The sequence below is a fragment of the Podarcis filfolensis genome (genome assembly GCF_964270895.1).
Source record: "Podarcis filfolensis genome assembly, chromosome: 13".
Taxonomy (NCBI): domain Eukaryota; kingdom Metazoa; phylum Chordata; class Lepidosauria; order Squamata; family Lacertidae; genus Podarcis; species Podarcis filfolensis.
Genome location: NC_139615.1, coordinates 42,391,711 through 42,418,614, shown reverse-complemented (window position 1 = coordinate 42,418,614; position 26,904 = coordinate 42,391,711). Strand labels below are relative to the sequence as shown.

The 26,904-nt window shown below is 49.2% G+C and overlaps 1 protein-coding gene across 8 annotated transcripts in view; it reads left to right on the top strand.

Annotated features, from left to right (window-relative positions):
- The window catches only part of LOC310747660 (transcription initiation factor TFIID subunit 1), a 50,355-nt gene that overhangs the window by 9,202 nt on the left and 14,249 nt on the right, over nt 1–26,904 (top strand). For 2 of the 8 annotated variants that reach the window (XM_083582323.1, XM_083582319.1), the window contains exons 7-29: nt 54–266; nt 1,042–1,237; nt 3,015–3,131; nt 5,945–6,112; nt 7,367–7,494; nt 7,590–7,697; nt 8,984–9,157; nt 9,422–9,595; nt 9,686–9,790; nt 11,535–11,735; nt 12,594–12,735; nt 13,052–13,182; nt 14,749–14,829; nt 14,979–15,128; nt 15,958–16,077; nt 16,158–16,333; nt 17,494–17,735; nt 18,935–19,148; nt 19,736–19,901; nt 21,142–21,353; nt 23,729–23,837; nt 24,071–24,169; nt 24,674–24,851. In XM_083582323.1, coding sequence (XP_083438449.1) covers nt 54–266; nt 1,042–1,237; nt 3,015–3,131; nt 5,945–6,112; nt 7,367–7,494; nt 7,590–7,697; nt 8,984–9,157; nt 9,422–9,595; nt 9,686–9,790; nt 11,535–11,735; nt 12,594–12,735; nt 13,052–13,182; nt 14,749–14,829; nt 14,979–15,128; nt 15,958–16,077; nt 16,158–16,333; nt 17,494–17,735; nt 18,935–19,148; nt 19,736–19,901; nt 21,142–21,353; nt 23,729–23,837; nt 24,071–24,169; nt 24,674–24,851 — 3,604 coding nt within the window. Of the gene's footprint in view, nt 1–53; nt 270–1,041; nt 1,238–3,014; nt 3,132–5,944; nt 6,113–7,366; nt 7,495–7,589; nt 7,698–8,983; nt 9,158–9,421; nt 9,596–9,685; nt 9,791–11,534; nt 11,736–12,593; nt 12,736–13,051; nt 13,183–14,748; nt 14,830–14,978; nt 15,129–15,954; nt 16,078–16,157; nt 16,334–17,493; nt 17,736–18,934; nt 19,149–19,735; nt 19,902–21,141; nt 21,354–23,728; nt 23,838–24,070; nt 24,170–24,673; nt 24,852–26,904 lie in introns of all 8 variants that reach the window. The other 6 variants (XM_083582321.1, XM_083582317.1, XM_083582322.1 and 3 more) reach the window with 3 other exon arrangements.

Below are 26,904 nucleotides of genomic sequence, written 5' to 3'. Positions count from 1 at the left end.
GGATGATCCCAGTTCCGTCTCCCTTGACCCTCCAACACCCTCTTGTCCTCCAGATCACCATGATGGCACCGGTGGAGTCCAAGTTCTCCCAGTCTACAGGAGATGCGGACAAGGTGGCCGACACCAGGCCCAAGGTGGCTGAATGGCGCTATGGGCCTGCCCAGCTCTGGTATGACATGTTGGGCGTTCCTGAGGATGGCAGCGGCTTTGACTATGGCTTCAAGATGAAAGAGCGCAAAGAGGAGGAGGAGAAGGAGAAGGAGGAGGTAGTGAGTTGGGGGAAAGGCTTGAATTTGTCTCTCCTGAGGCAGGAGGACGGGACCTTCCTGCCAGTGCCTTGGCAGTTTTTAAAATTTCTTTCTGTAAAGTTTTATTATTATCATTTCATGTTATAATGCATATAAAACAGAGAACAATTATAACCATGAAAAAAATTAAAAGATGGAAAAACAGAACTACAAAACAAACTTAGAATGACCACGTGAGTTAAAACAACAAAGTTCAAGTAAAGACTTATCACCGTTCTCAGATAACGAAGTAAAGTTTTGTCAGGCTTATGATAAGGGTCGGCTTGAAAATGACAGTTCCGCTCAGTGCTATTTTTCTGTAAAAAGAGGTGCTGGAACTCTTCATTTATACCTCCCTCGTTCTCTTAGAATGGCGATGGCACCCACCTGAGAGGTGCTGGAATTGAGTGGAAAAAAAGGTCTGGTTCTGCTCTATATGTCATAAAAGAAGGGCAAATATAATAAAAATGCCTGGAGGTTCTAGGCGTTGTCAGAATCTCAAACTACATGCAGTTTTCTCCATTACAGCTGTATTCCAGAGTGAGTGGTACCAGGTGTCCAGTGCAAGGTTTGGGGCTGTTGCAATTTGTGCTGCCAGGATCATATACAAGACCAATTCTTTGGGCCGTATATCTGCATTGGCATCGTCTAAAATACTCAGCGACATTCATTTTGGACAGCAGGCGGTAGTTTCCATGGTAGTAATCATCGTTTCTGTCGAAACCCTTGACGCTTTTCTGTTCTGCCCTTGCAGAGCGCTGTGGTGGAGAAGGATGCGCTGCTGGCAGATGAGCACTTCCTCATGGTGACCCAGCTGCAGTGGGAGGACGACGTGATCTGGAACGGGGAGGACATCAAGCACAAGGGGACCAAGACGCAGCGGGCTAGTCTGGCTGGCTGGCTGCCCTCCAGCATGACCAGGAATGCTACTGCTTACAACGCCCAACAAGGTGAGCTCAGCAGGCAGCTGGGCCAACAAGGGCCATAGTTCAGTGTCAGAGTACTTGCCTTGCATGCAAAAGGTCCCAGGTTCTCTCCCTGGGCAGGTGTGAAGGACTCCCTGGTCCTGAATGAGGCAACTATGCCCCTGAAGAACCAGGTGCGCAGCCTGGGAGTCATTCCGGACCCAGCTGTCCATGGAAGTGCAGGTCAGTTCTGTGTCCAGGGCGGCTGTCTACCAGCTCCACCTGGTACGCAGGCTGAGACCCTACCTGCCTGCAGACTGGCCAGAGTGGTGCATGCTCTGGTTATCTCCTGCTTGGACTACTCTACGTGCGCTCTACGTGAGGCTACCTTTGCAGGTGACCCAGAAACTACAGCTAATCCAGAATGTGGCAGCTGGACTGGTGACTGGGAGTGGCCGCTGAGACCATATAACACTGGTCCTGAAAGACCTACATTGGCTCCCAGTACGTTTCTGAGCACAATTCAAAGGGTTGGTGCTGACCTTTAGAACCCTATACGGCCTTGGCCCAGTATACCTGAAGGAGCATCTCCACCCCCCATCATTCAGTCCGGACACTGAGGTCCAGCTCTGAGGGCCTTCTGGCAGTTCCCTCACTCCAAGGTGAAGTTACAGGGAACCAGACAGAGGGCCTTCTTGGTAGTGGCACCCTCCCTTTGGAACACCCTCCCATCAGAAATAAACAGCTATCTAATTTTTAGAAGACATCTGAAGGCAACTCTGTTTAGGAAAGTTTTTAATGTTTGATGTTATATTGTGTATTTAATATTATGTTGCGAGCCGCCCAGAGTGGCTGGAGAAACACAGCCAGATGGGCGGAGTATAAATAATAATAACTATTATCCCTGGCATCTCCAGGTACGACCAGGAAATGCTGCCGGAAAGCCCAGAATGCTGCTGTCAGTCAGTGTACTCGATATTGAGCTTGATGGACCAATGGTCTGACTTAATATATGGCAACTTCCAGATAATTATGTCTCTTCAAAGCTGTTGACTTTTTTTGGTTACTCTCTTGATAATGGAATTATTATTACGGTTACTCCTTTTACATATGCCTCAAGGTGATGTGCAGACATTCAATAAGAACAGCTAAAAATGGTTTTGAAAATACTGCAGCTTTAAAAGCAATGCCAAATGAATATAGCAGAGACCCTTCATGTTGCTCCAAAGGTTTATTGAAACAAAAATGTCAACAGTTTGTTTTTAATGCCTGGTTTTATTGGGACGCGGGTGGCGCTGTGGGTTAAACCACAGAGCCTAGGACTTGCCGATCATAAGGTTGGTCGTTCGAATCCCCGCGACGGGGTGAGCTCCCGTTGCTCGGTCCCTGCTCCTGCCCACCTAGCAGTTCAAAAGCACGAAGTGCAAGTAGATAAATAGGTACCGCTCTGGTGGGAAGGTAAACAGTGTTTCCGTGCGCTGCTCTGGTTTGCCAGAAGCGGCTTAGTCATGTTGGCCACATGACCCGGAAGCTGTATGCCGGCTCCCTCGGCCAATAAAGAGAGATGAGCGCCGCAGCCCCAGAGTCGGCCATGACTGGACCTAATGGTGAGGGGTCCCTTTACCTTTACCTTTATTGGTATATTTAACAAATATGCTGTGTTACATGAATGGCTCAGAGGTTTTTGCTGATTTACTTGGCATTTAAAGATCTTGTCGAGGAAATAAATGAGAATCGCCCTGGAATCTTTCTTAGCCAGCTGCCGCTTGGTTTCAGCAGAGGCTCCCTGACATTACCAACGCCCTCTTGCTTCTGTCTCCAGGGCTGAACCGCAGTGGGTCCCTGCTCAATTTGCCTGTCCCTATGATGCAGAAGCCCAGCATGTCAGGAGTCATGGGCCTTGCCAAGTGCAAAGAGAAGCAGCTCCCTGAGCAGCAAGGTAAGGAGGAGCGGAGGCTTGTGGCACACAGTGAGGGGATGGTATGTGTAGGTCAGCAAAAAGGGAACTGGTGATAATTACCTGGCAGGCTCTGGGTCTGATGTATCGGCTGCAGCCCTGCCCAAACATTAAACTTAAGGTTTCTTCAGAGGAGAAGCAGCACCCCACCACAGATCTCTACACCACCCGTGACCCTGAAGAGTTGTTGAATCCTGGCATCCCTGCCCCAGGACCAGAGATCCCCACACCTGGGTTCCTAGCTGGCTTTCTGATTCCATCCCCGCCCATCTCTCCCAGCAGTATGGGAGAGTAGTGAACCAGGCAGGAGCTTCAGAGCACACAAGACTACTCAGATGGCCTTAAAAAGGGATGATGATGATGAATTTTGTATACCACGCTTCATCCATATGTCTCTGGGCGGTTCACAATTTAAAACATAAACACAAACGGTGCTGTCAGGGGCTCAGGAGCAGGAGCACAGGGGAGAGAGGTAATGGAGAGCGAAGGGGAAGAATCCGAGGGCAGCGTAGGGGAGTATGACAGTGGCCCGAGAGATTCCATGAGTTTCTCCAGCGAATCAGAAGATTCCCAGAAGGGGGCGCCGATGGTCAGGGCAAGGGGGGTCCCAGGGGGAACTCACCAGAAACAAGGAGCCAGCGGGGAACCCCGAAGCAGCGGGGGATCAGGACCAGTTTCCCCACCAGAGCGTAGTGGGGGGGAAGAGTCACATGTGTCAGGGCCAGCGTCTCCTCCAGCGGGGAGAGAAGGTGAGTCAGGGCTGACCACGCCTCCAACGGAGGGGAGGTCAGTTGCAGCTAGCCTCCCCGAAGGGGGAAGCAGTGACACGGTCAGGAGGAAAGTTGCTGGCTGGGCGCGCGCGCCAAGTTCAAATGTACAGGCGCGGGGGACAGCAGGAGACCCGGATGGGGAACCAGCTCCTAAAGCCCGCCGGAGGGAGGGGGAAGGCTCAGGGGATTCAGCGTCAGAAGAGTCTAGAAAGGGCGAGACCCCAACGGACAGGCGGAACCAGAGGCGGAAAGAACAGAGGAAGAGGTGGAGTAAGGCTAGAGTCTTAAACTGGTGTATGGGGGGAGGAGACTCAGACGGAGCATCAGCGGTCTAAAAGTTGAGACGTAGAGCTGCACGCTGCGGCTCTGGAAGTGAAACTGAACTTCAATAAAGACTTTCGTATTTAACAACGAAGTGGCGTTGGTCCTTTGTGAGCTGGGACCTCGGGCAGCTCTGACAGGTGCGAAACATTCTTCGGCCAAATTCAGGAACTTGCTTCTATTTTCCCTCAGAGCATGCAAGTCTTTCTTAAGTAGCCCCAGAGAAGGTGGGGATGTGACGACCCCAATTCTTAACAGAGATCAGTGAAATCCCAAATAATACTGGGAGCTGAGGACCATGTGTTGCAGCAACATAATCCTATGTATGTCTAATTAGCACCATGTTCTGTTAAATTCTGTGGGACTTAACTCTAAGGTAAGAATGTATAGAATCGTAACCTCAATCTCTCTAGTTACTGCGTTCACCCACTAGTGGCTGCATGACCTACTTTCATCAATTAGTTGGTTAAGTATAATAATTTTATTGACCATTAAGGTAAATGTGCACAGGATTTGACAAATCTATGGAGGGTTAGATTGTCAAAGGCTCCTAACCCAGATGGCTATGTTCACTATTGGAGGCAGTATTCTTCTAAATACCCGTTGCTGGAAACAACAGCAGAGGGGCTTGCTGCCGTGCTCAAGTCTAGCTTGTGGACTTCTGGTTGGCCACGGTGAGAATACAATATGGGACTAGATGAGCCGTTGGCCTGGTCTAGAAGGGCTTTTCATAGGAGGCCTTGAGAGAGTAGCGCCTTGGCATTGAGTGGCTTAAAGTCCAGCATGCCTTAAGTTAGCAGGTGGCACAGTTGGTGCAAATGGGAGCACTTGAGCCCTATGGGTTTCCAGGAAAAAGATGGCAAGGGTGTGCTCTGGTGAGGAACAAGCAGAAGTAGGGAATTCTACTCAAATATGGAATTCTATTCATATATTGATCCAGAGTTGAATCCCAATGTATAGTTAGCAGAGTAAAAACTTTAACACGTTGCAGGATTCCCCAAAAATAGACCAGAGGCAATTGTATTTCATCCAGCAGAGCTTTACTGCTACTGAATGGGGAGGGGTATACAAGGGTTAAGGAGGGACGCGGGTGGCGCTTTGGGTTAAACCACAGAGCCTAGGACTTGCCGATCAGAAGGTTGGCGGTTCGAATCCCTGCAACGGGGTGAGCTCCTGTTGCTCGGTCCCTGCTCCTGCCAACCTAGCAGTTCGAAAGCATGTCAAAGTGCAAGTAGATAAATAGGTACCGCTCTGGCAGGAAGGTAAACGGCGTTTCCGTGCGCTGCTCTGGTTCACCAGAAGTGGCTTAGTCATGCTGGCCACGTGACCCGGAAGCTGTACGCTGGCTCCCTCGGCCAGTAAAGCGAGATGAGCGCCGCAACCCCAGAATCGTCCGCGACTGGACCTACCGGTCAGGGGTCCCTTTACGTTTACCTATGTCTTGCGGATGGTGCAAAAACCTTGTGTTCAATGAGCAGCATTGATTCCACACGAGTTCTCCACCTGGAGCCATTCTCCATTGACAATGTGCTCTTCCTCCTTGCCTCCTTGGCAGAGTCTGGAGTTGGTCTCTTCTGGTGGTAATCTGTGGGGTGGGGTCTGCCTTTTGGAGAGGGTGGCACGCCATGTTTGGGGGAAGAGGAACTTGGCGGTATCCTAGTACTCCAGAAATAGAGAGATGTGTCGTATGTTGTGTTGTTGCAGCATCTCTGGATGAAGACAAGCCGTGGTATTCTATTTTCCCCATTGACAACGAAGAGCTGGTTTATGGCCGCTGGGAGGACAACATCATCTGGGATGACGAGGCGATGGAGAAAGTCTTGACCCCACCGGTTCTGACCCTTGACCCAAATGATGAAAATATAATCCTGGGTATGTCCACAGAACCATATTGCTTTCCCTTTGGGCCTACTAGTGGTTGACGAGAAAAGATCTCTGGCTTTCTGAAGCATGGTGATTTTGTAACTGGGGTTCAAGGTGAAAAATTCAGGTGGGCTGAGGGGAAAGTTTTTCCTAAGCAACCACCTGTCCAAGGGCGGGGAAGCTCGTGCTTTTTCTATCTCCCAGGAAACTACCTCTCCTAATGAATTCTGGGAATTGTAGTTAATATGAGGAGCCTGAGGATCTCTTACAGAACTTTCAGTAAACTGTAATTGCCAAGGTTCTTTTGCAGCAACCATGACAGTTAACTGCCTCCCGCCCCACCTTATTTAAATTTGCATTGTAGCTATTTCTATACTGAAATGAGCAGTGGGGCTTAAATTGCAGAAGTAGGGAGTGAGGTAACCTGTTATGTAAAAGATCCCATAGGGAGGAACCATTTCCTCAGGTTTAAAAATCCCCATAATCTCTGTTTTAAGTTTAATGGCTATTTTTAAAAAATCAGTCAGGCCATTTAAAAAATAATAATTTTGCAAATGTAACAGAATAAAAATATTGTTAGCTGGTATTAAAAGGAAGAATATTCTATCAATCCCGGCTTAAAATCATAGGTTACTATAAATAGTTTCATGTCCAAATAGGTACCTAAAAGAGATTATGATTATAATCCCTGCATTCAAATGGGCTTCTTTTATGTATTTTTTTTCTGAAATGGAAATATCCTTTTAAATTACATTTGTGGCTAAAAACTCGTTCGCTTTATAAAAACAGGTGCAATACATTCGTTTGACTGTGTTGACATTTATGTCAAAGTGTTACTTAAGAGAAAAATAAGGAGCCTTGCTATTTCTGAGCTAATCAGGTGCTCAAATGAAAGGTTAGATAAGAAGGTCCATAAGAGAATAATACATGGTAAATAAATCTACCACAGAAATTCAAGCCATTGCATGTTGACCATTTGTGTAAGCTTCTAGCCTAGCACTGAGCAGGATATTGACTGCTTAGCACACTCTCAAAGAAGCACAATACTGTCCCCCACTGGTATCAGCTGCCTCCAGAACAGAGGAGCTGACAGACAGCTAAAATGGACAGTACTTTTATCTTCCGGCAGTGTAACACTGTCACAGACATGGAGATGACAAAGACACCTGACCACCACTGGAGTTCTTTTATGTATTTGAAGTGGTGCTGCGGATATCTGCAGGCAAGCATTCAGAATCCATTCTCTTGTATGTTCCTTCCTAGAAATTCCTGATGAGAAGGAAGAGATGACGTTGAACTCTCCTTCCAAAGAGAGCAAGAAAGAGTCTTCTCTAAAGAAGAGCCGGATTCTCCTGGGCAAGACAGGAGTCATTAAGGAAGAGACTCAGCAGGTTTGTGGGAATGGCTCAGGTTCCCCTCCCCCACACATAAGAATGATGAACAGTAGACAAATTCTGACTCTTGCTTCCCTGTCTTGCAACTCTAGAATATGTCTCAACCGGAGGTGAAGGATCCCTGGAACCTCTCAAACGACGAATTTTACTATCCAAAGCAGCAGGGGCTTCGTGGAACCTTTGGAGGCAACATCATCCAGGTTAGAACCAGTAGGGGCAACTCTCTCCATTTCCGTGTGTGCATTTAAGTATGCAAAATGCAATCTCCAGCAGAATTCCATCATTCTGAGGACCATGTGCCAATTGAATGGTGTTCCCTGTCTTCGTCACAGGACAAGGCGCCCTGTGCAGGTATAACTGGTGACCCAGGTTTCGGTTGGAAGTTTGCAGGGCCTCTTCCCAAAGCTCTGCATGCTATAGAAAGCAGCAGGCCCATGGTACCTAACAACAAGAAAACTAGCGCTAATACGCCCAGGAACCTCACCAAAATGCTGGAGAGGGTGCACCTCCACAGGCACATACCTCCACATGTGGTGGGAGTGCCCCAAAATCCAGCTATTCTGGACAACAACCATACAAGAAATAAGTAAAATAACCGAGCAAGTATTAGAAATCACCCCAGAACTGGCCTTACTAAACATCTTCCAAGACAATAATGCCCACTTACACCTCAAAGAACTCATAACCCACCTACTTTCAGCAGCCAGAAGCATCATAGCCAGACACTGGAGAGACCTGTCAGGAGTAAGCAGGGACCAGTGGTACCAAATAGTATGGGAAACAGCCTTACTAGAAAAATTAACCAATAAACTGAAACTGACACGGGGACAAATAGAAGAAGACGACTTCACCCCGGTATGGCTCACTTTTATCACATACACAGCCCAACAAGACAACGACAAAAATCCACCAACAGCATACAAATCAATATGGCTAACCTGATCCAAAACACCCACCCACCCCACTCACACACGAAAACAAAGACCACCACAGCCAACCGCAAATGAATAACCACACCCTAGGCCAACCCCAACCTCTCTCACCACCAAAGGAACGCAAGCAAACAGCAGAGAACCTGCACAATCAACACTGACACCAAACCCTACATATAGTAAGTAAAATAGAAACATCGCCACCCGACCCCACCCCTGCCCATCTCCCCTGCCCTTTCCCCCTTTTCTTCCTAATGTCTCAACAAATGAAACTGATTTGTAAAAATGTTACATGGGGGGAAAAATACGAGAGAGAGACACATTGCAAACACTTTTGTAAATCAAGAAAATCTTTAAGAATAATAATAAAAAAAAGATAGCAGCAGGTCCTTGGGGCGGACACATCCCTCAGCCCCTTCTCTTCCTGTAACCCAGGATTTCCCTGTTCTGGGATGGGGAGGTGTCCCTGTGGCTGGCGGTAATGTGCGTCCTGATTTTTGTGCCCCTTGAGTGACGGCGCACATGTGCTTTTTTTTTTTTTTGCCTCGGTGCAGCACTCCATCCCTGCGGTGGAGCTCCGGCAGCCCTTCTTCCCCACCCACATGGGCCCCATGAAGTTGCGCCAGGCTCACCGGCCTCCCCTGAAGAAATACTCCTTTGGGACCCTTTCCCAGCCCGGCCCTCATCCGGTGCAGCCGCTGCTGAAGCACATAAAGAAGAAAGCCAAGGTGAGGCCCTCCCACTTCCTGGTTCTGCTTTGACAGCTGCCACCTTGGCTGCTCTTGACTTTGAGGGGCTTCCCTGCTCTTCCTGGGATCCGTTGGGGTTTCCGTTGTCTTTTGCTCTCTTGATAACCACCTCCTTTTCTCTGCGCCCTTGGCTGCTCTTGACTTTGAGGGGCTTCCCTGCTCTTCCTGGGATCCGCCGCTTGGCGTGTGGGTTTCCGTTGTCTTTTGCTCCCTTGACAAACCTCCTCCTTGCTCCGCACCCAGATGAGAGAACAGGAGCGGCAAGCCTCTGGCGGCGGGGAGATGTTCTTCATGCGCACCCCAGCCGACCTCACTGGCAAGGACGGCGACCTCATCCTGGCCGAGTACAGTGAGGAGAACGCCCCCTTGATGATGCAGGTCGGCATGGCAACCAAGATCAAGAACTACTACAAGCGGGTGAGTGCGCTGGGGTTTGGCTGCTGGGGTTTTGAGCTTCTGCAGTCTGAACCTGCCCTTCTGACTTAATCCTGTCTTCCTTCCTGGCAGAAACCGGGCAAGGATCCTGGTGCCCCAGACTGTAAATACGGAGAGACGGTGTACTGCCACACCTCCCCGTTCTTGGGCTCTCTTCATCCAGGCCAGCTGCTCCAGGTGAGAGATCTGACTTTTACAGGGGGGATCAGGATGGAGTTGGTGTGTGCTTCGAATTACCACCAGCTGCAATTGCTTGAGCAGGTGGCCTTTCTAAGGTCTGCCCAGCTCTTTCTCAATGCAGGTATTTCGTGTGCAGCAGCAATATTAAGTCATAGAATCATAGGACTGTAGAGTTGGAAGGGACCACAAGGGTCGGCTAGTCCAAACTCCTGCAATGCAGGAATCTCAAAAAAATAAAAAACAAAAATTTTAAAAAAAGTATTTAAATTTAATTTAATTTACATTAATTTAAATTAAATAAATTATTATTATTATTATTATTTATACCCTGCCCATCTGGCTGGCTTTTCCCAGCCACTCGGTGCAGCTCCCAACAGAACATTAAAAACACGATAAAACATCAAACATTAAAAACTTCCCTGAACAGGGCTGCCTTCAGATGTCTTCTAAAAGTCAGATAGTTGTTTATTTCCTTGACATCTGATGGGAGGGCATTCCACAGGGCGGGTGCCACTACTGAGAAGGCCCTCTGCCTGGTTGCCTGTAGCTTCACTTCTCGCAGTGAGGGAACCGCCAGAAGGCCCTCAGAGCTGGACCTCGGTTGAACAATGGGGGTGGAGATGCTCCTTCAGGTATACTGGGCCGAGACTGTTCTGCCCAGTGTGGGGCTTGAACCCACAAACCTGCGATTTAAGAGCCTCATGCGGTACCAACGAAGCTATCCAGAATTCATTTGCTTATTATTTATTGCAGTATTAATAATCCGCATTTCCTGAAAGTATAACGAGAGCAGTATGCAAAATACAAGATTACAGTGGTACCTTGGGTTTAAGTACTTAATTCGTTCTGGAGGTCTGTTCTTAACCTGAAACTGTTCTTAACCTGAAGCACCACTTTAGCTAATGGGCCCTCCAGCTGCCGCTGCGCTACCGGAGCCCGATTTCTGTTCTCATCCTGAAGCAAAGTTCTTAACCCAAAGCACTATTTCTGGGTTAGCGGAGTCTGTAACCTGAAGCGTATGTAACCTGAGGTACCACTGTATAATAAAATCAGGGAAAGTGTCGGGCAAAAACTTCATACATTTTTTTAAAAAAATAAGCAAATACTGATAGGTTAAAAATAAATAAATGCAAAGTCCTGTCTAAACAATGCAGCTTTCGGAAGACCCCTAAATGAGGCAGGAGTGTTTACTGCCAGATCGCTCAGATGCTTACACGAAGCCTTGGCCCTGGCAAGTAAATTTGTGATGGACAACCCCGTCACGGCTAGGGAGTTTGTGTCTTGTGCATGGGTGCTTCTTACCCAAGCTACCAGCAGAGGCCGGAGGCTGGGGGTGGGAAAACAACTTGATTAAGGCATCCCAGTTCATGGCAGACTCATCCATGGGCTGCATCCAGTACCCCACCTGTTCTGTGGCTTCAGAGAGTATACTTACAACATATGCAGGCAAGCAACCAGTTCTTTATATATATATATATATTTTGCACAACAGTTACCTCTGGGGAATGGAAAATGACTTGCTGTGTGTGTTGTGAGCTTCAGATTCTGGCATATAAATATTTTTGTGGTGCTTGCCCATCTTGGAGCCTGCTGTGTTATCTCGACTGTCTCTTGGGTTTGGTGGATAATCCCAGTGCATCTCAAGGACTAAAACTGGCCTGTAAGGTTATGCCAGATTTCTTTTCTTCCTCTTGACTGCTTTTGCATTTGACCAAAAGGTGGCCCCTTTTTCTTTCGTCAGGCATTTGAAAACAACCTCTTCCGGGCTCCGATCTACCTTCACAAGATGCCTGAAACAGACTTCTTAGTTATCCGGACGCGACAAGCTTATTACATCCGGGAGCTGGTGGATATATTTGTGGTTGGACAAGAATGTCCTCTCTTTGAAGTTCCTGGACCCAACTCTAAACGGGCCAATACTCACATCCGAGACTTTCTACAGGTTTGTTTTTTGTGGTTTGTGTAAATTATCTCTGCGGCAAGCTCAGGGAAGAGGAAAAAATATTTTTAGCAAGTTGCTTAGCACATACAACTAGTGTTGTCTCAGCTGTGACACATGGGCCTGTGCAAGAGGGCACCTTAAAAAAAGGTCTTCATATTTGAGATCAGAAAGGGATCAGCTCAGGTTGGCTAGTAACCTCAGAGTTCTTGTCCTCTCTTGCAGTTCGGCTCACTTGTTAGAGACTACTGTTGTTGTCTTTAAAAAGTCATTAGGTAAAGGTAAAGGGACCCCTGACCATTAGGTCCAGTTGTGACCGACTCTAGGGTTGTGGCGCTCATCTCGTTTTACTGGCAGAGGGAGCCGGCATACAGCTTCTGGGTCATGTGGTCAGCATGACTAAGCTGCTTCTGGCGAACCAGAGCAGCGCACGGAAACGCCGTTTACCTTCCCGCCGGAGTGGTACTTATTTATCTACTTGCACTTTGACGTGCTTTCAAACTGCTAGGTTGGCAGGAGCAGGGACCGAGCAACGGGAGCTCACCCCGTCGCGGGGATTCGAACCGCCGACCTTCTGATCGGCAAGTCCTAGGCTCTGTGGTTTAACCCACAGCGCCACCCGGGTCCTAAAAAAAAAGGAAAAAAAGTCATTAGTACTTTCCAAAAAGGAAAACAATAAAATTGAGCAAATCAAATCAAAAGGTCATGCACAACATAGAGAAACCCCAGCTGGCCAAATGTAGCTCTTGGTGAGCAGAGAGGAGCACCGGTCTGGGCCGCCTGGTCCACGCCCCCTACTGGCACCCCCTCACGCTACGCCCCTTCTTGTAACTCATACTGTTCCTTGGGCTTCCTTGCCAGGTCTTCATATATCGCCTGTTCTGGAAGAGCAGAGACCGGCCCCGAAGGATCCGCATGGAGGATATTAAGAAGGCCTTTCCTTCCCACTCGGAGAGCAGCATCCGCAAGCGGCTGAAGCTCTGCGCCGACTTCAAGCGCACAGGTAGGCTTTGCTCACTTCGCGGTGTCATGCAGGTGCCCCGTTCCGCTGAGGTGGCCAGTCGCTGAGCGTAGCATCGTTTTTCTGAGAAGGGGCCACAGCTCGGCGTTAGAGCACCTTCGTTGCCAGCAGAAGGTCCTGTGTTTTGTCTCTGCCATCTCCAGTTAAAGGATTGGGCCACGAGTGCTGTAATCGGAATGCCTTCTGACACTTCCCACATCTGAAATGTCGTCTGCTTGCTGGTCCTGCTCTTGGGACTATGAGAGGAGGGAGGGAATATTTCCTAGCCTGGCTTATTTGGGACCCCTGCTTGTTTCAGGGATGGACTCCAACTGGTGGGTTCTAAAGCCAGATTTCCGACTACCCACCGAAGAGGAGATCAGAGCGATGGTGTCTCCGGAGCAGTGCTGTGCCTATTATAGCATGATCTCTGCTGAGCAGCGCTTGAAGGTGAGCCTATGCCTTTTGTGAATTTCCCCAGTCCTTGTTGGTTGGTTGCTTTTGCACTTTGCTAGGTATTTTGAGAACTGCAAGGCCATCTTCCTCCTGGCAATCTCCACCAGTGGGAGAATCATAAAGGCAAAGAACCGTACTTTTCTGTGTATAAGACTAGATTTTTTTCCTTTTAAAAACTGCTTAAAAGTGGGGGTCGTCTTATACATGGATAGCGCATAGGGTTGATGTTTGGTTGCTGCGTCAAGGGCTGGTGTTGATTGGGTGACGCTGTGGCAATTGGGTGGGTGATTGGCAGCTTCTGTTGGCAAGGGGACAGATGAGAGGCGGATTTTGCGCCACATGCGAGTGAGCGATTTTTGGCAATCCCCCCTAAAAAAAGCTCAACAACTCAGAGCCATCTCCCCCCATTTTCTTAAATTTGATTCCCTCAAAATAGGAACGTCTTATTCATGGGGGTGTCTTATACACAGAAAAGTACAGTATATGTTGCAGAACCTGGTCAGTGGTGGTGCAGTGGTCAGAATGTTAGACCTAGGACCTGGGAGACAGGGGTTCAAATCCCCATCTCATCCATGCAGCTCGTTAGGTGACCTTGGGCCTGTCACTGCCTCTCAAGCTAATCTACCTCACAGGGCTGTTGTGAGCTCTTTGGAGAAAAAAAGTGGGATATAATTGCAGTAAATAACCAACCCTTAAACGCATCCTAAATAAAGAATAAATAAATTTCTTGTTAGCAAGTAGACTAGCCTAAGGGAGTAGATGATACCGTGTCCTCAACTGTCCGCCCTGGAGTGTCATGGACTAACTGGAAGCAGAGGAGTGGTAGGTGAGCCTCCGCAAGGGAACCCCCAGGGGAAGAAGGCTCTGAGCCAGGGGAATGGTGGTGGGGTGACAGTGAGTGGTCAGAGAGGAGGAGGTGTTGGAATCTTGAAGAGGTGACCGAGTTTAGTGAGAAGAAGGTGGGGCAGATAGCAGAGACAGAGGTTGGTGAAGAGGGGGTGGCAAGAGGCAAAGTAGAGGCAGGCCGCTGAAGAAGCCAGGGAGTCTTCCCCTCCTGCTTGCAACCAGCTCCTCTTCCCCCAGGTTTCCAAAACATGCAGATAAATGAAAAGAAACTGGTTGCACGCAGAGGCAGTTTGGGAAAGACCCTGGAGAGGGGTGGGAAGGCAGGGACTTTGAAGGCCTTGCAACTGCCTCATTGGATTGAGACCTGGGGCTCAGCTAGATTGGTAAAGAAAAAGCATTGCGTATGCAGCATAAAACTGTGACACCAGATGGTGCTGTGGAGTCCCGCCTTTCCCTCCTGGATTTCCCTGTATGAGTTTACAACGCGTTTAACCAAATCGCCTCTTTGACGTGTCTGGATCCAGCCTTACTGGGAAGAGTTGCTGGGATCACTGCGCTGTTTTGGTTACTTTGAATGAAGAGTTAACTGCACCAAAAGGGTGGGTTTTTAAAATTGCTGGACCTACGCTTGACTCCAGCTCCTGACATTCACCTGGCATATGGGGGTGTCCCACATGACTCAGAAAATTGCTTCCTAACCCTCTCTTTCCTCAGGACGCAGGTTATGGAGAGAAATCCTTCTTTGCCCCAGAAGAGGAAAACGAGGAGGACTTCCAGATGAAGATAGATGATGAGGTATAACTGGCGGTATCCAGGGCGCAATAGGGGCCCGTGGGTGCTAGACCACTGGGGAAGTGGTAAATGTTCTCAGGTGGAGATATCTTCTCACGGCCTCCGCTGTCCAGGCCTGGAGTGACATGGCTCCCCCCACCTCTTCCTCTCAGGTCCGCACAGCTCCCTGGAACACCACACGGGCCTTCATTGCAGCCATGAAGGGGAAGTGTCTCTTGGAAGTGACGGGAGTGGCGGACCCTACGGGATGTGGAGAAGGCTTCTCCTACGTGAAGATCCCAAACAAGCCAACGCAGCAGAAAGTAAGTGGAAGGGCCAGGTTAGAAAAGTGTGGAGCAAGGCCCCATGGTTGTGAGGCAGGTGCTTAGGAGCCGCCTCCTTCTGTTGCTTCCTCCTCTTATTTGCTGACGGGGAAGGGAGAAGATGATGAGCTTTCCTATTCTGCCCCCTGAGGTAGTTAGGTGTTAGATTAGGTTATGAGGGATGTGGGTGGCGCGTGGGTTAAACCACAGAGCCTAGGACTTGCTGATCAGAAGGTCGGCGGTTCGAATCCCAGTGACAGGGTGAGCTCCCGTTGCTCGGTCCCTGCTCCTGCTAACCTAGCAGTTCGAAAGCACGTCAAAGTGCAAGTAGATAAATAGGTACCGCTCAGGCGGGAAGGTAAACGGCGTTTCCGTGCGCTGCTCTGATTTGCCAGAAGTGGCTTAGTCATGCTGGCCACATGACCCAGAAGCTGTACGCCGGCTCCCTCTGCCAATAAAGCGAGATGAACGCCGCAACCCCAGAGTCGGTCACGACTGGACCTAATGGTCAGGGGTCCCTTTACCTTTAAGATTAAGGAGGTGGCTGAGTTTCCGTTGAAATGAGGCTGCATTTTAATTTTAATGTTTTAATGTATTTTTATCTTGTTTTAAGTTGTATTTCAGTCAAATTGTTTTTATATCGGTTGTTAGCCGCCCTGAGCCCGGTCTTGGCTGGGGAGGGTGGGGTATATATAAAATTTATTATTATTATTATTAGGCCTGAAGCACATTTCCTTCCCCAAGCTCTTTGCCCAGACCTAGGGAAATGGGAGGGTAACTGTATGGGACTCTGACTGGAAGAGTCCTGCTCTCCTTCTCCTTCAAGCAGGACGACAAGGAGCCCCAGCCGGTGAAGAAGACGGTGACCGGGACGGACGCGGACCTGCGGCGCCTGTCGCTCAAAAATGCCAAGCAGCTCCTGCGCAAGTTTGGCGTTCCCGAGGAGGAGGTGAGTAGGCGCTGTCTCAGGCTTGTGCCCGGAGCCTCCCCTCTGCGGCCTCTTGCACTCAGCCAATCTCTTCCCTGCAGATCAAGAAGCTCTCCCGCTGGGAGGTGATCGACGTCGTGCGCACCATGTCCACGGAGCAGGCTCGCTCGGGTGAAACCCCCATGAGCAAATTTGCCCGCGGGTCTCGCTTCTCCGTGGCGGAACACCAGGAGAGGTACAAGGAGGAGTGCCAGCGCATCTTTGACCTGCAGAACAAGTGAGTTTCTTTGGCCTGTACCACGGGCATGTGACCTTTTCTGCCATGCGTCCCCCACCCATCCTTCTACCAGTCATTGCTGTTAGTTCTGAGATAGATGGACCAGTGTCCTGACTATGAACCAGAAGAACCTTTATTTGCACCAGCCACTAGCCATAGCAATAAAATAAAATGTACTGAAGATAGAGGTAAAAACTTAACTATGCAAAATACATTTTGGAGGTTTACGTCAATAATCCAATAATAGATCTTACTCTAATTGCCGCCGCTAAAAACCTTGCAGTTTTTGCTGACGCCTGATCATCATCGTTAACATCATTTTATTTGCATGGCAACTTTCCACAGTTAAAAACAGCGCTCAGGGCGGCTTACAACATGACAAGATTTACTTAATTACAAAAGTCATAAACAATAAATAAACCACATTAAAAAAATACGCAACCAAATGGAAAACAATTTCCACATGAATAAAAATCTAAAACTAAGAATACAGCATTAGTATCACAGTTTAAAATGACGTAGATAAGAAATAACAGCAATTTAAAAACAAAAAAACAAAACAAAAACGGAGCCCTCTCTGTCCAGCAACAGCGGCAGCAGTCCTTTATGGAGCCCGGCAGGCCCTGCCCTAGGCCAGGTGGTGAGTGGCAGGACTGGGGTCCTCAGGCGCTGAGCAGGGGAGTCCTCTCTTGGTCTGCTAAAAGAAAGGACACAGCAGCAGTGTTTGAATGACCCGGCATGGACAATAATAGAGGTGGTGATAACCTCACTCCTCAAATCTTTATGAAGAGTGCAGACCAGAAGCACATGAGCCTCTAACTCAATACTGCCATGTCCACATGGATATAACTGTTTTTCCAGTGGATTTTTTTGAAATCGACCCTCAAGTACAGCCGTATATTCATTCTTGCAAAAGTGAAGGCGCGCCTGTATTTTGGAATTGTTAAATTTTGCAAATAGGGTGCCAAGGTGCCTGTCCTGGCTAAGCTTTAGGCAGCTTTCGGTGTCCTAGTATGTGTAGGAGAGTCACCAGGGCTCTGTGGTCGTAACTCCTTGAAAGCCGCTGCGATGTTTGTGCTTCTGCCCTCCTGTTTGTGGCCCAGCGCCTTACATGCTACAAACCCAAAGAGATTGACCCCGGTGGTGGTTTTCTGCTTCAGGGTCCTAGAGTCTACGGAGATCTTATCCACGGACACCGACAGCAGCTCTGCGGAGGACAGCGACTTTGAGGAGATGGGGAAGAACATTGAGAACATGCTCCAGAACAAGAAGACCAGCTCCCAGCTGTCGCGGGAGAGGGAGGAGCAGGAGCGGAAGGAACTGCAGAGGATGCTGATGGGGGAGGACAGCATCAACGAGAAGGAGAGGGGCAAGAAAGACAGGAAGGACAAGAAAGGGCTCTGTGAGTGCCTGGCAGGGGCAGGAAGGTCCCCTGATAGAGAGCAGCTCTGGGATCCAGCTATAGTCTTAATGTAGCAGCAGCTGTGGCATTCCTGGTGTTCTTGGACTCCAACTCCCAGCATCCTTTGCCAGTATGGCCCAATGCTCAGGGATGATGGGAGTTGTGGTCCAGATATAAAGTAAAGGTAAAGGACCCCTGACAGTTAAGTCCAGTCGCGAACGACTCTGGGGTTGTGGCGCTCATCACGCTTTACTGGCTGAGGGAGCCGACAGTTTTTCCAGGCCATGTGTCCAGCATGACTAAGCCGCTTCTGGTGAACCAGAGCAGCGCACGGAGACACCGTTTACCTTCCCGCCGGGGCGGTACCTATTTATCTACTTTGCACTTTGATGAGCTTTCGAACTGCTAGGTTGGCAGGAGCAGGGACCGAGCAATGGGAGCTCACCCCGTTGCGGGGATTCGAACTGCTGACCTTCCGATCGGCAAGCCCTAGGTTCAGTGGTTTAGACCACAGCGCCTCCCATGTCCAGATATAGCTATAGCTATATATAGTGGTACCTCGGGTTAAGTACTTAATTCATTCCAGAGGTCCGTTCTTAACCTGAAACTGTTCTTAACCTGAAGCACCACTTTAGCTAATGGGGCCTCCTGCTGCTGCCGCGCTGCCGGAGCACGATTTCTGTTCTCATCCTGAAGCAAAGTTCTTAACCCGAGGTACTATTTCTGGGTTAGCGGAGTCTGTAACCTGAAGCGTATGTAACCCAAGGTACCACTGTATAGCGCTCTCTCTCTCTCTTTTGTGCATGTGTGTGTACACAGAGAAAGTAAACAAATGCCACATAACACTGGGATAGTCCAGAGGGCTTCTTCAGATGATGGGCAGTGTATGAGCGACCTAGCATTTAGGTCTTTGGGCATTTAAGGCTTACAGAGAAAGGGAACTTGGATAGTGGGAACAGAAGTGAGCACGAGAACTTGCTGAAGGTGCTCTCCTAGGGTGCACATTGCTTAAAAGGTGCATGGTTTAATGGGGGTGGGGTGGCTGTTCCTATGTGCTCTCTCCTAAACGTCCAGTCCCGAGACCTGCCTTTGCCCCTTCCCGTTGGATATTGGAGACACTAGGCATTTCGGTTTCCGCATGGAGAGCTCACCGCCTTGGCTTGTCCCCTCGGCAACCCAGCCCGTGTTTTTCCTTGCAGCCTCCACCCCTGGCAGCCTGGGAGGGTCTCACAAAGATGACGACACGGCTTCTGTGACCAGCCTGAACTCCTCCGCCACGGGCCGCCGCTTGAAAATCTACCGCACTTTCCGCGACGAGGACGGGAAGGAGTACGTGAGGTGCGAGACGGTCCGCAAGCCCGCAGTCATCGATGCCTACAGCAGGATACGGACAACCAAGGACGATGAGTTCATGTAAGGGCATTCCAGAGACGCTGCTTTCCTCTTGGGAGTGACATGTTGGTAGGGTGGGAATCTCCTTGCCAAAGGAGAGCGGCGAGAGGCCAGAAAATGTGCGGTGCAATTATAGTTGTTCCTTTAAAAAAAAAGTTGCATCCTGCCTTCGTGCCTTTTTCTACGTGGAAAAAAATACACACGGGCAGGATATAGCAAATAAGAAAATATGGCACCAGCACAAGGAGTCAGGCAGAGTGAATCAAATTGGGCAGCAGCCAACATTGTAGTCCAGAGGTGAGGAACCTGTGGCCCCATCAGATGTTGGACTCCAAATCCCATCAGCCCTAGCGGGCATAGCCAGTGGTCAAGGATGATGGGAGCTGTAGTCCAGCAACATCTGAAAAGCCCGTATGCCTAGTTTTTGTTTATCTGTGTGCTTTAATGCTTAGTGGCCGGCCCTACTGTTAGGCCAGGGAAACCTGTGGTCATCTGGAAGTTGCTGGCTATACACAGCTCCCATCAGGGCTTGCCTGCAGAGCCAATTGTCTGGGACGATGGGAGGTTGAGTCCCGCAACATCAAATTCCCTCGCCTTTGTGTTTCCAGCCGGAAGTTTGCCCTCTTTGACGAGCAGCACCGGGAGGAGATGCGGAAAGAGAGGCGTCGGATCCAGGAGCAGCTGCGGCGGCTCAAACGAAACCAAGAGAAAGAGAAGCTGAAGGGTCCTCCTGAGAAGAAGCCCAAGAAGATGAAGGAGCGGACAGACCTTAAGGTAAGCTGTCTCTCTTGAAAACTTTGGCTGCCTCTGGCTCCTTCTCTTGTGGTCTTTAAATTTTAAAGTAATAGTCCAGCTGTTGTAGGGACGCAGGTGGCACTGTGGGTTAAACCACAGAGCCTAGGGCTTGCCAATCAGAAGGTTGGCGGTTCGAATCCTCGCGACGGGGTGAGCTCCCGTTGCTCAGTCCCTGCTCCTGCCAACCTAGTAGTTTGAAAGCACATCAAAGTGCAAGTAGATAAATAGGTACCGCTCTGGCGGGAAGGTAAACAGCGTTTCCGTGCGCTGCTCTGGTTCGCCAGAAGCGGCTTAGTCATGCTGGCCACATGACCCGGAAGCTGTATGCCGGCTCCCTCGGCCAATAAAGCGAGATGAGCGCCGCAAGCCCAGAGTTGGCCTCGACTGGACCTAATGGTCAGGGGTCCCTTTACCTTTACCAGTTGTTGTGTTTCTGGAGGAAAAATAAGCATGCGTGGCAGCATCTCGGAAACCAGAGTGCGGGCCTTAGCAGGTGGTGCCTGGGGGTGCTATCCTGTTCTTGTTCCCTCCTCCAAGTCTGGTAGAAGCAGCATAAATTCTGCAAGGAAGGAAATGTGTAGCCCTGCTTAATTCAGCCGTTGTTGAGAGAATTTGCTGAATTTAGATTGCATAGCTGCAGAATCCATTTTTTAAAAAAATAAAATCCCAGAATGGTAGCCATGCTGTTAAATTTTTTTTACTGTGGCACCTTAAAGACTAACACATTTTAATAAGGCATAAAATTTTGTGGGCTCAAACCCCCTTTGTCAGAAGCATTAGGTGAAAGTTGGCAGTAAGCAGAACTTTTAATAAGTTTCAACTCCAGTTTATCACAGAGTTTTTTTGCATCTCCTTGCCATTCGGCTCCCACCTTAAAAGTCTCTCCTTTATCTACCTTCCAGCTAAGAACTCCATGCCACTGACAGGGTGAGCTTGAATCTACAAAAGATCACAGCATAATAAATTTTGTTAGTCTTTAAGCGTGCCACAAGACTTTAATTTTTTTTAGCTACATGGCTACCTATCTGGGATTTCCTCCCCCTAAATCTGGATTCTGCAGCTATGCAACTTAGTATGTATACACAATTTAGCTTTAAGCTGCTTCTGTGTTGGTGGTGCAGTTGATGAAAGCCTTCCTGTGTCCCTTGAGAAATCCCCCCCCCTTTTTTTTTTTTTTGCTTCTGGAGTCAAGCCTTCACCCCTTTGCTTTTGTTTGCAGTTAAAGTGCGGCGCTTGCGGGGCCATTGGCCACATGCGGACCAACAAATTTTGCCCCCTCTACTACCAAACCAACGCTCCGCCCTCCAACCCCGTTGCCATGACGGAGGAGCAGGAGGAGGAGCTGGAGAAGACCGTCATCCCCAACGATAATGAGGAGCTGATCAAAGTGGAGGGGACGAAGATCGTCTTGGGGAAGCAGCTCATCGAGAGGTGAGAGGTGCTCAGCATCATCTCACAGATAGGGGAGTCTGCCGGATCAGGGTCATGGCCCATCTAGTCCAGCATCCTAATCTCACAGTGGGGACCCAAAAATCTGTGGGAAGCCCCCGAGCGCAAGAGCACTTCTCTCCTCCTCTGATCTTTAGCAACTAGCATTCAGAAGCATAGGGGACGCGGGTGGCGCTGTGGGTTAAACCACAGAGCCTAGGGCTTGCCAATCAGAAGGTCGGCGGTTTGAATCCCCGCGACGGGGTGAGCTCCCGTTGCTCTGTCCCTGCTCCTGCCAACCTAGCAGTTTGAAAGCACGTCAAAATGCAAGTAGATAAATAGGTACCGCTCCGGCGGGAAGGTAAGCGGTGTTTCTGTGCACTGCTCTGGTTCGCCAGAAGTGGCTTAGTCATGCTGGCCACATGACCCGGAAGCTGTCTGCGGACAAACGCCGGCTCCCTCGGCCACTAAAGTGAGATGAGCGCTGCAACCCCAGAGTTGGTCACGACTGGACCTAATGGTCAGGGGTCCCTTTACCTTACCTTTTATTCAGGAGCATTACTGGTCATAGCCATTGTGCTTGGTAGCCATTGACAGAGCATCACCGTCATATGGTCTCCTGTGTGAGCAAGTTCCATAGTTTAACTATGCGTTGCAGGAATAAATGCCAAATCTTCCACCATTCAGCTTCATTGAATGGCCACAATTTCTACTGTTACCAGAGAGGAGCAAAAACTTTCCCCTGTTCCAGTGGTTTTTAACCTTTTTGAGTCCACATCTCCCTTGACCAATCACATTCTTTCTGCGGCTCCCCTGCGGAAGCCACTTGCCCTGGGGTTCCTTTGCAGTAAGTGGGGATTTCCCCGTTCTGCTTCTGCCCTGCTCCTTTCTGGCACCCTTTTGGGCACGCAGGTAACCACCCTAAATAGAATAACAGGGTTGTGTCCTGTTAATCATAATCGAGAGCAGACCCAAAGAATGAATATGCCTAACTTAGGCTCGGTGGATCTGCTCCAAGTAGTACTTAGTCGGAAGAGGTCTTTTAGATCATCTAGCTCAGGGATAGGCAAACTCAGTCCTCCAGATGTTTTGGGACTACAGTTCCCATCATCCCTGACCACGGGTCCAGTTAGCTAGGGATCATGGGAGTTGTAGGCCAAAAGCAGCTGGAGGGCTGAGTTGGCCTATGCCTGATCGAGCTCAAACGTTTTGCTCAGCAATGAATCCGTAAACGGGTAAAACCATGAAATGGTGTGACCCGCCAGTCAGGAGCGTGGCAGAAAAGAAATGCCGTTGCTCAAAGATCATCAGCGAAAATGCCTCATGGGTCTGTTTGGCTAGGCTGTTTCCAAAAAGAGAAGACCATTGGATAATTGAAGAGATGGCTCACATACCACCCATTGCACAGGGTGCAAGTCAGTTAACCAGCAAGGTCAAGTAAAAAGAATCCAGAACACCCATAAAATAACATACCGTATTTTTCGCTCTATAGGACGCACTTTTCCCCCTCCAAAAATGAAGGGGAAATGTTTGTGCATCCTATGGAGTGAATGCAGGCTCCTTGGCTTCAGCAAAAGCAACGCGAAGCCTCCAAAGCGCAGAGGGAGCGCTCCCTCCGCTGAAGCCTGGAGAGAGAGGGGTCGATGCACACCGACCTCTCTCACTCTCCAAGCTTCAGGGATAGCCGCCTGAAGCCTTTGGAGCGCAGCGGGACCTCACACTGTGCTCCAAAGGCTTCGGGGTTAGCTGCGGAGGCTTCAAAGGCTGTCCCCGAAGCCAGAACAGGGAGATGGAGCAGCCCTCCGTCTCGCTGTTCTAGCTTGGGGATGGCTGCACAAAGCCGCTGCAGGGCAGCGGGGTGAAAGCACCCCGCTGCCCTGTGGAGGCTTGAAAGGCTGTCCCCGAAGCCAGAACAGTGAGACAGAGCGCTGTGCAGCGTCTCGCTATTCTAGCTTGGGGATGCCGGGGCTTTATGGGGAAACCCTGGGCTTCCCCCTTCAGCCCCGACACTGATTTGATTCAGAATATTTTTTACTTGTTTTCCTACTCTAAAAACTAGGTGCGTCCTTTACTCGGGTGCGTCCTATAGAGCGAAAAATACAGTTATTAAGAGCAGCAGGAGCAGCAACTGACACACAAGGTAGAATTGGTAGCACCTTAAGGATACAGCAGGCTGCTTTGTAAGCTGACCTGTGGTGGGGTTACAGGTCTTCAACTTACAGCTCCTTTGACCCCAGACTAGACCCACTGTAAGAGTAAACGGGCTTCTTACTGTGCTCTTTGTGGTTGACTCAGTCCCTCCCAGAGTGGCGGCTAGACGCACCAAAAGAAGAGGAGCTGCAAGCTACAGCTCACGTCTCTCTCCTCTCTCCCTGCAGCGCGGATGAAGTTCGCAGGAAGTCTTTAGTGCTGAAGTTCCCGAAACAGCAGCTTCCACCGAAGAAGAAAAGGCGCGTCGGGACCACAGTTCATTGCGACTACTTGAACGTGAGCCCTTCCCTGAGACTCGTGCTCCTTCCCCCTGCCCACGGTCTGCCTGGGAGACAGTTGCAGGGACAAGGACTTACTTCAAGCCTCGGTCAGAGGGCCAGTAGGCTGCAAGCTGGCCGCAGCTAGAGGGCAATCCGTCCCCTAAAGAGCAGAGACCAGCTGCATGCTTGGCGATGATCTTTGTGCAAACCTTGGAAGGGTCTTTAACGTGTCGCTTCTGTCTCTTTCAGCGGCCTCACAAATCCATCCATCGGCGTCGCACCGACCCCATGGTGACTCTGTCCTCTATCCTGGAAAGCATTATCAATGAGATGCGAGATCTTCCCAATGTAAGACCTCTTTCCCTGCGGGGTTTGATTTTGGCCTCTTCTGGTTGTACGTTGCGTGCAGAGGCAAGGCAGCTCTTTGCTTCCCAGATATCGGGAGGACCAGCTCCTTGGTTGGATGTGAACAACAGAAAACTGGATTTATGAGATTTTGTACAGGGTTTTGTAGGAGATTTTCTACAGGGTGTCCTTTTCCAAACTGCCCTTCGTCCAAAGATTGCAGGGTGGTTCACAACGTAAAAGTAGAAAATGAGAACACAAAATACGTAAGAAAAACAACCGCCCTCAAAGGTGAAATGTGTAAAATGTTTCTCATAGGGAGGATGCTTGTTTGGAATGGCTCTGGTAGCCTTTTGGGGGCAGCTGGGCTGTTTTCTGCCCTCTGCCTGGTGAGCAGTGCTTTTAATGGGTTTTTAATGCTTTTATGTTGCTGTACCCAGAAAGTGGTGTGCAAAGATGCAAAAGGGAAGCTCACCTTCCTTTCGGCTTTTCCTCTGCTTCTCCCAGACATATCCCTTCCACCAGCCTGTTAACGGGAAGGTCGTCAAAGATTATTACAAGATCATCACTAAGCCAATGGATCTGCAGACCCTGCGAGAAAACGTCCGCAAACGCCTTTACCCATCCCGCGAAGAATTCCGGGAGCAGGTGGAGCTGATTGTGAAGAACAGTGCCACATACAATGGTAGTAGTAGTAATAATAATAATAATAATAATAATAATAATAATAATAATAATAATAATAATAATTTATTTATACCCCGCCCATCTGGCTGAGTCTCCCCATCCGCCCTGGGCGGCTCCCAATCAAACGTTAAAAACAGTACAGCATTAAATATTAAAAACTTCCCTAAACAGGGCTGCCTTCAGATGTCTTTTAAAGATAGGATAGCTGCTTATTTCCTTCACATCTGAAGGGAGGGTGTTCCACAGGGCGGGTGCCACTACTGAGAAGGCCCTCTGTCTGGTTTCCTGTAACCTCACTTCTTGCAATGAGGGAACCGCCAGAAGGCCCTTGGCTCTGGATCTCAGTGTGCGGGCTGAACGATGGGGGTGGAGACGCTCCTTCAGGTATACAGGACTGAGGCCGTGATGGTTAATTAGTTTTCATTTTTTTAAAAATGAAACAAACATTACTCTTCTCCTGAGCTCCTTGCATGAAGTGTCCCAACCTTAAAATACCAGTCATGGCAACTGGGGCAGTGACCTGGAGCTCTTCCTGAGGAGGCGAAGGGTGGCTTTTAATTTTCTAAGGCTGTCTGGTACCAAGGAAATTCCTTCTGATGCTCATCTGCTTTACGTTATAACCCATTTTATGCTTTAAGGTGCTTGCCCTAGCTTCATTAGGTGTCCAGCTATTTCCTTGACTGACAGCCTTACATATTTGTAGCTTGCCAGCATATTTCCTTCCTGCAATTTCCCAGTTTTCCTCTTCTCTTGGTGTGGCTGATTCCCTTTCCTCTCCTTGTCCGATTTATCCGCAGGACCGGCACCTACCTTGCCTCGGGTGGTTTTCAGTTAGAACTGAACTAGTCCTTCTGGACTACTTAGGAAGAGCTGTGATACCTGCTCCTTTTCTCTGGTTCTGTGATCTCCCAGTAGCTTGCTTTGCCTGTTGCTTCTCAGTCTCCCTCCCACCAAAGGGCAGCCTTTGCCAATCTGATGCCCTCCCAGATCTTTTGGACTACAACTCCCATCAGTCCCAGACCTTACTGGCTTGGGCTGATGGGAGCTGCAGTTCCAAAACACGTGGGGGACACCAGCTGGTTGCAAAAGGGGAGAGTCTGCTCCCTGAGACTCTTGATGAGTCTGGGTTAGCTCTCCGTGCCACTGGGAGATGCGACTAACTTAATCATATGGAATCTTAAACTTCTGATTCTCCTTTCAGCCTAGCAAGGTTCTCAAGGCAGGTCGCAACAGCGGCATCCCACAATAAATGTTTCTGTTTTGTGGGTAATAAAAATCTGCCCTTATTCCCTTACGGGGGACACAAGAGCCCTTATAGAGTCCTTTGTAGGTACTCCATCGATCGGAGAAAATAACAGAGGCCAACCAGAGAATATTGAGAAGCAAAGCAGCTATTAAGCCTGATCTTTATTGAACTGTTGCAACAGGGTGCTCCCCTTACATGCAGGAGAAGGACCCAGAACCAAGGTGTGCCTGCCCTTATATAGACATTTTAAATTCCCTGCCCTGGAGCTCAAGACCACCCCTCCATACAACATACATACATCACAGAAGGGGGGTATGGTTACCATAGACCACCCCCCACAAACATCATATCTACATCACAGAAAAGGCGATCTACAACAGAAATTTGAATGTTGTTGTTTTTCCTTGTCTGCCAGGTTATCTGATAATGCCTTATCTGATTGCCTTTCCTGGTAGTCTGCCCATTCTTTTGAGATGGTGATTTCCCAATTCCTGAGACAATGGGAAGGCTCCCTGACCCCCTCCCTCCTTGCAGAGCAAACATTTGGTCAGTTTGGGAGTCAAAATGGTTTCAGGTCGGTCTTCCTGTGCTGCTCCAGACCTGTGGTCCACACATCTATGTATGCGCTTGGTTGGTACATTTATGAACGTTTATTATATATATTGTTGTTGTTGTTTAGTCGTTTAGTCGTGTCCGACTCTTTGTCACCCCATGGACCAGAGCACGCCAGGCACTTCTGTCTTCCACTGCCTCCCGCAGTTTGGTCAAACTCATGCTGGTAGCTTCGAGAACACTGTTCAACCAT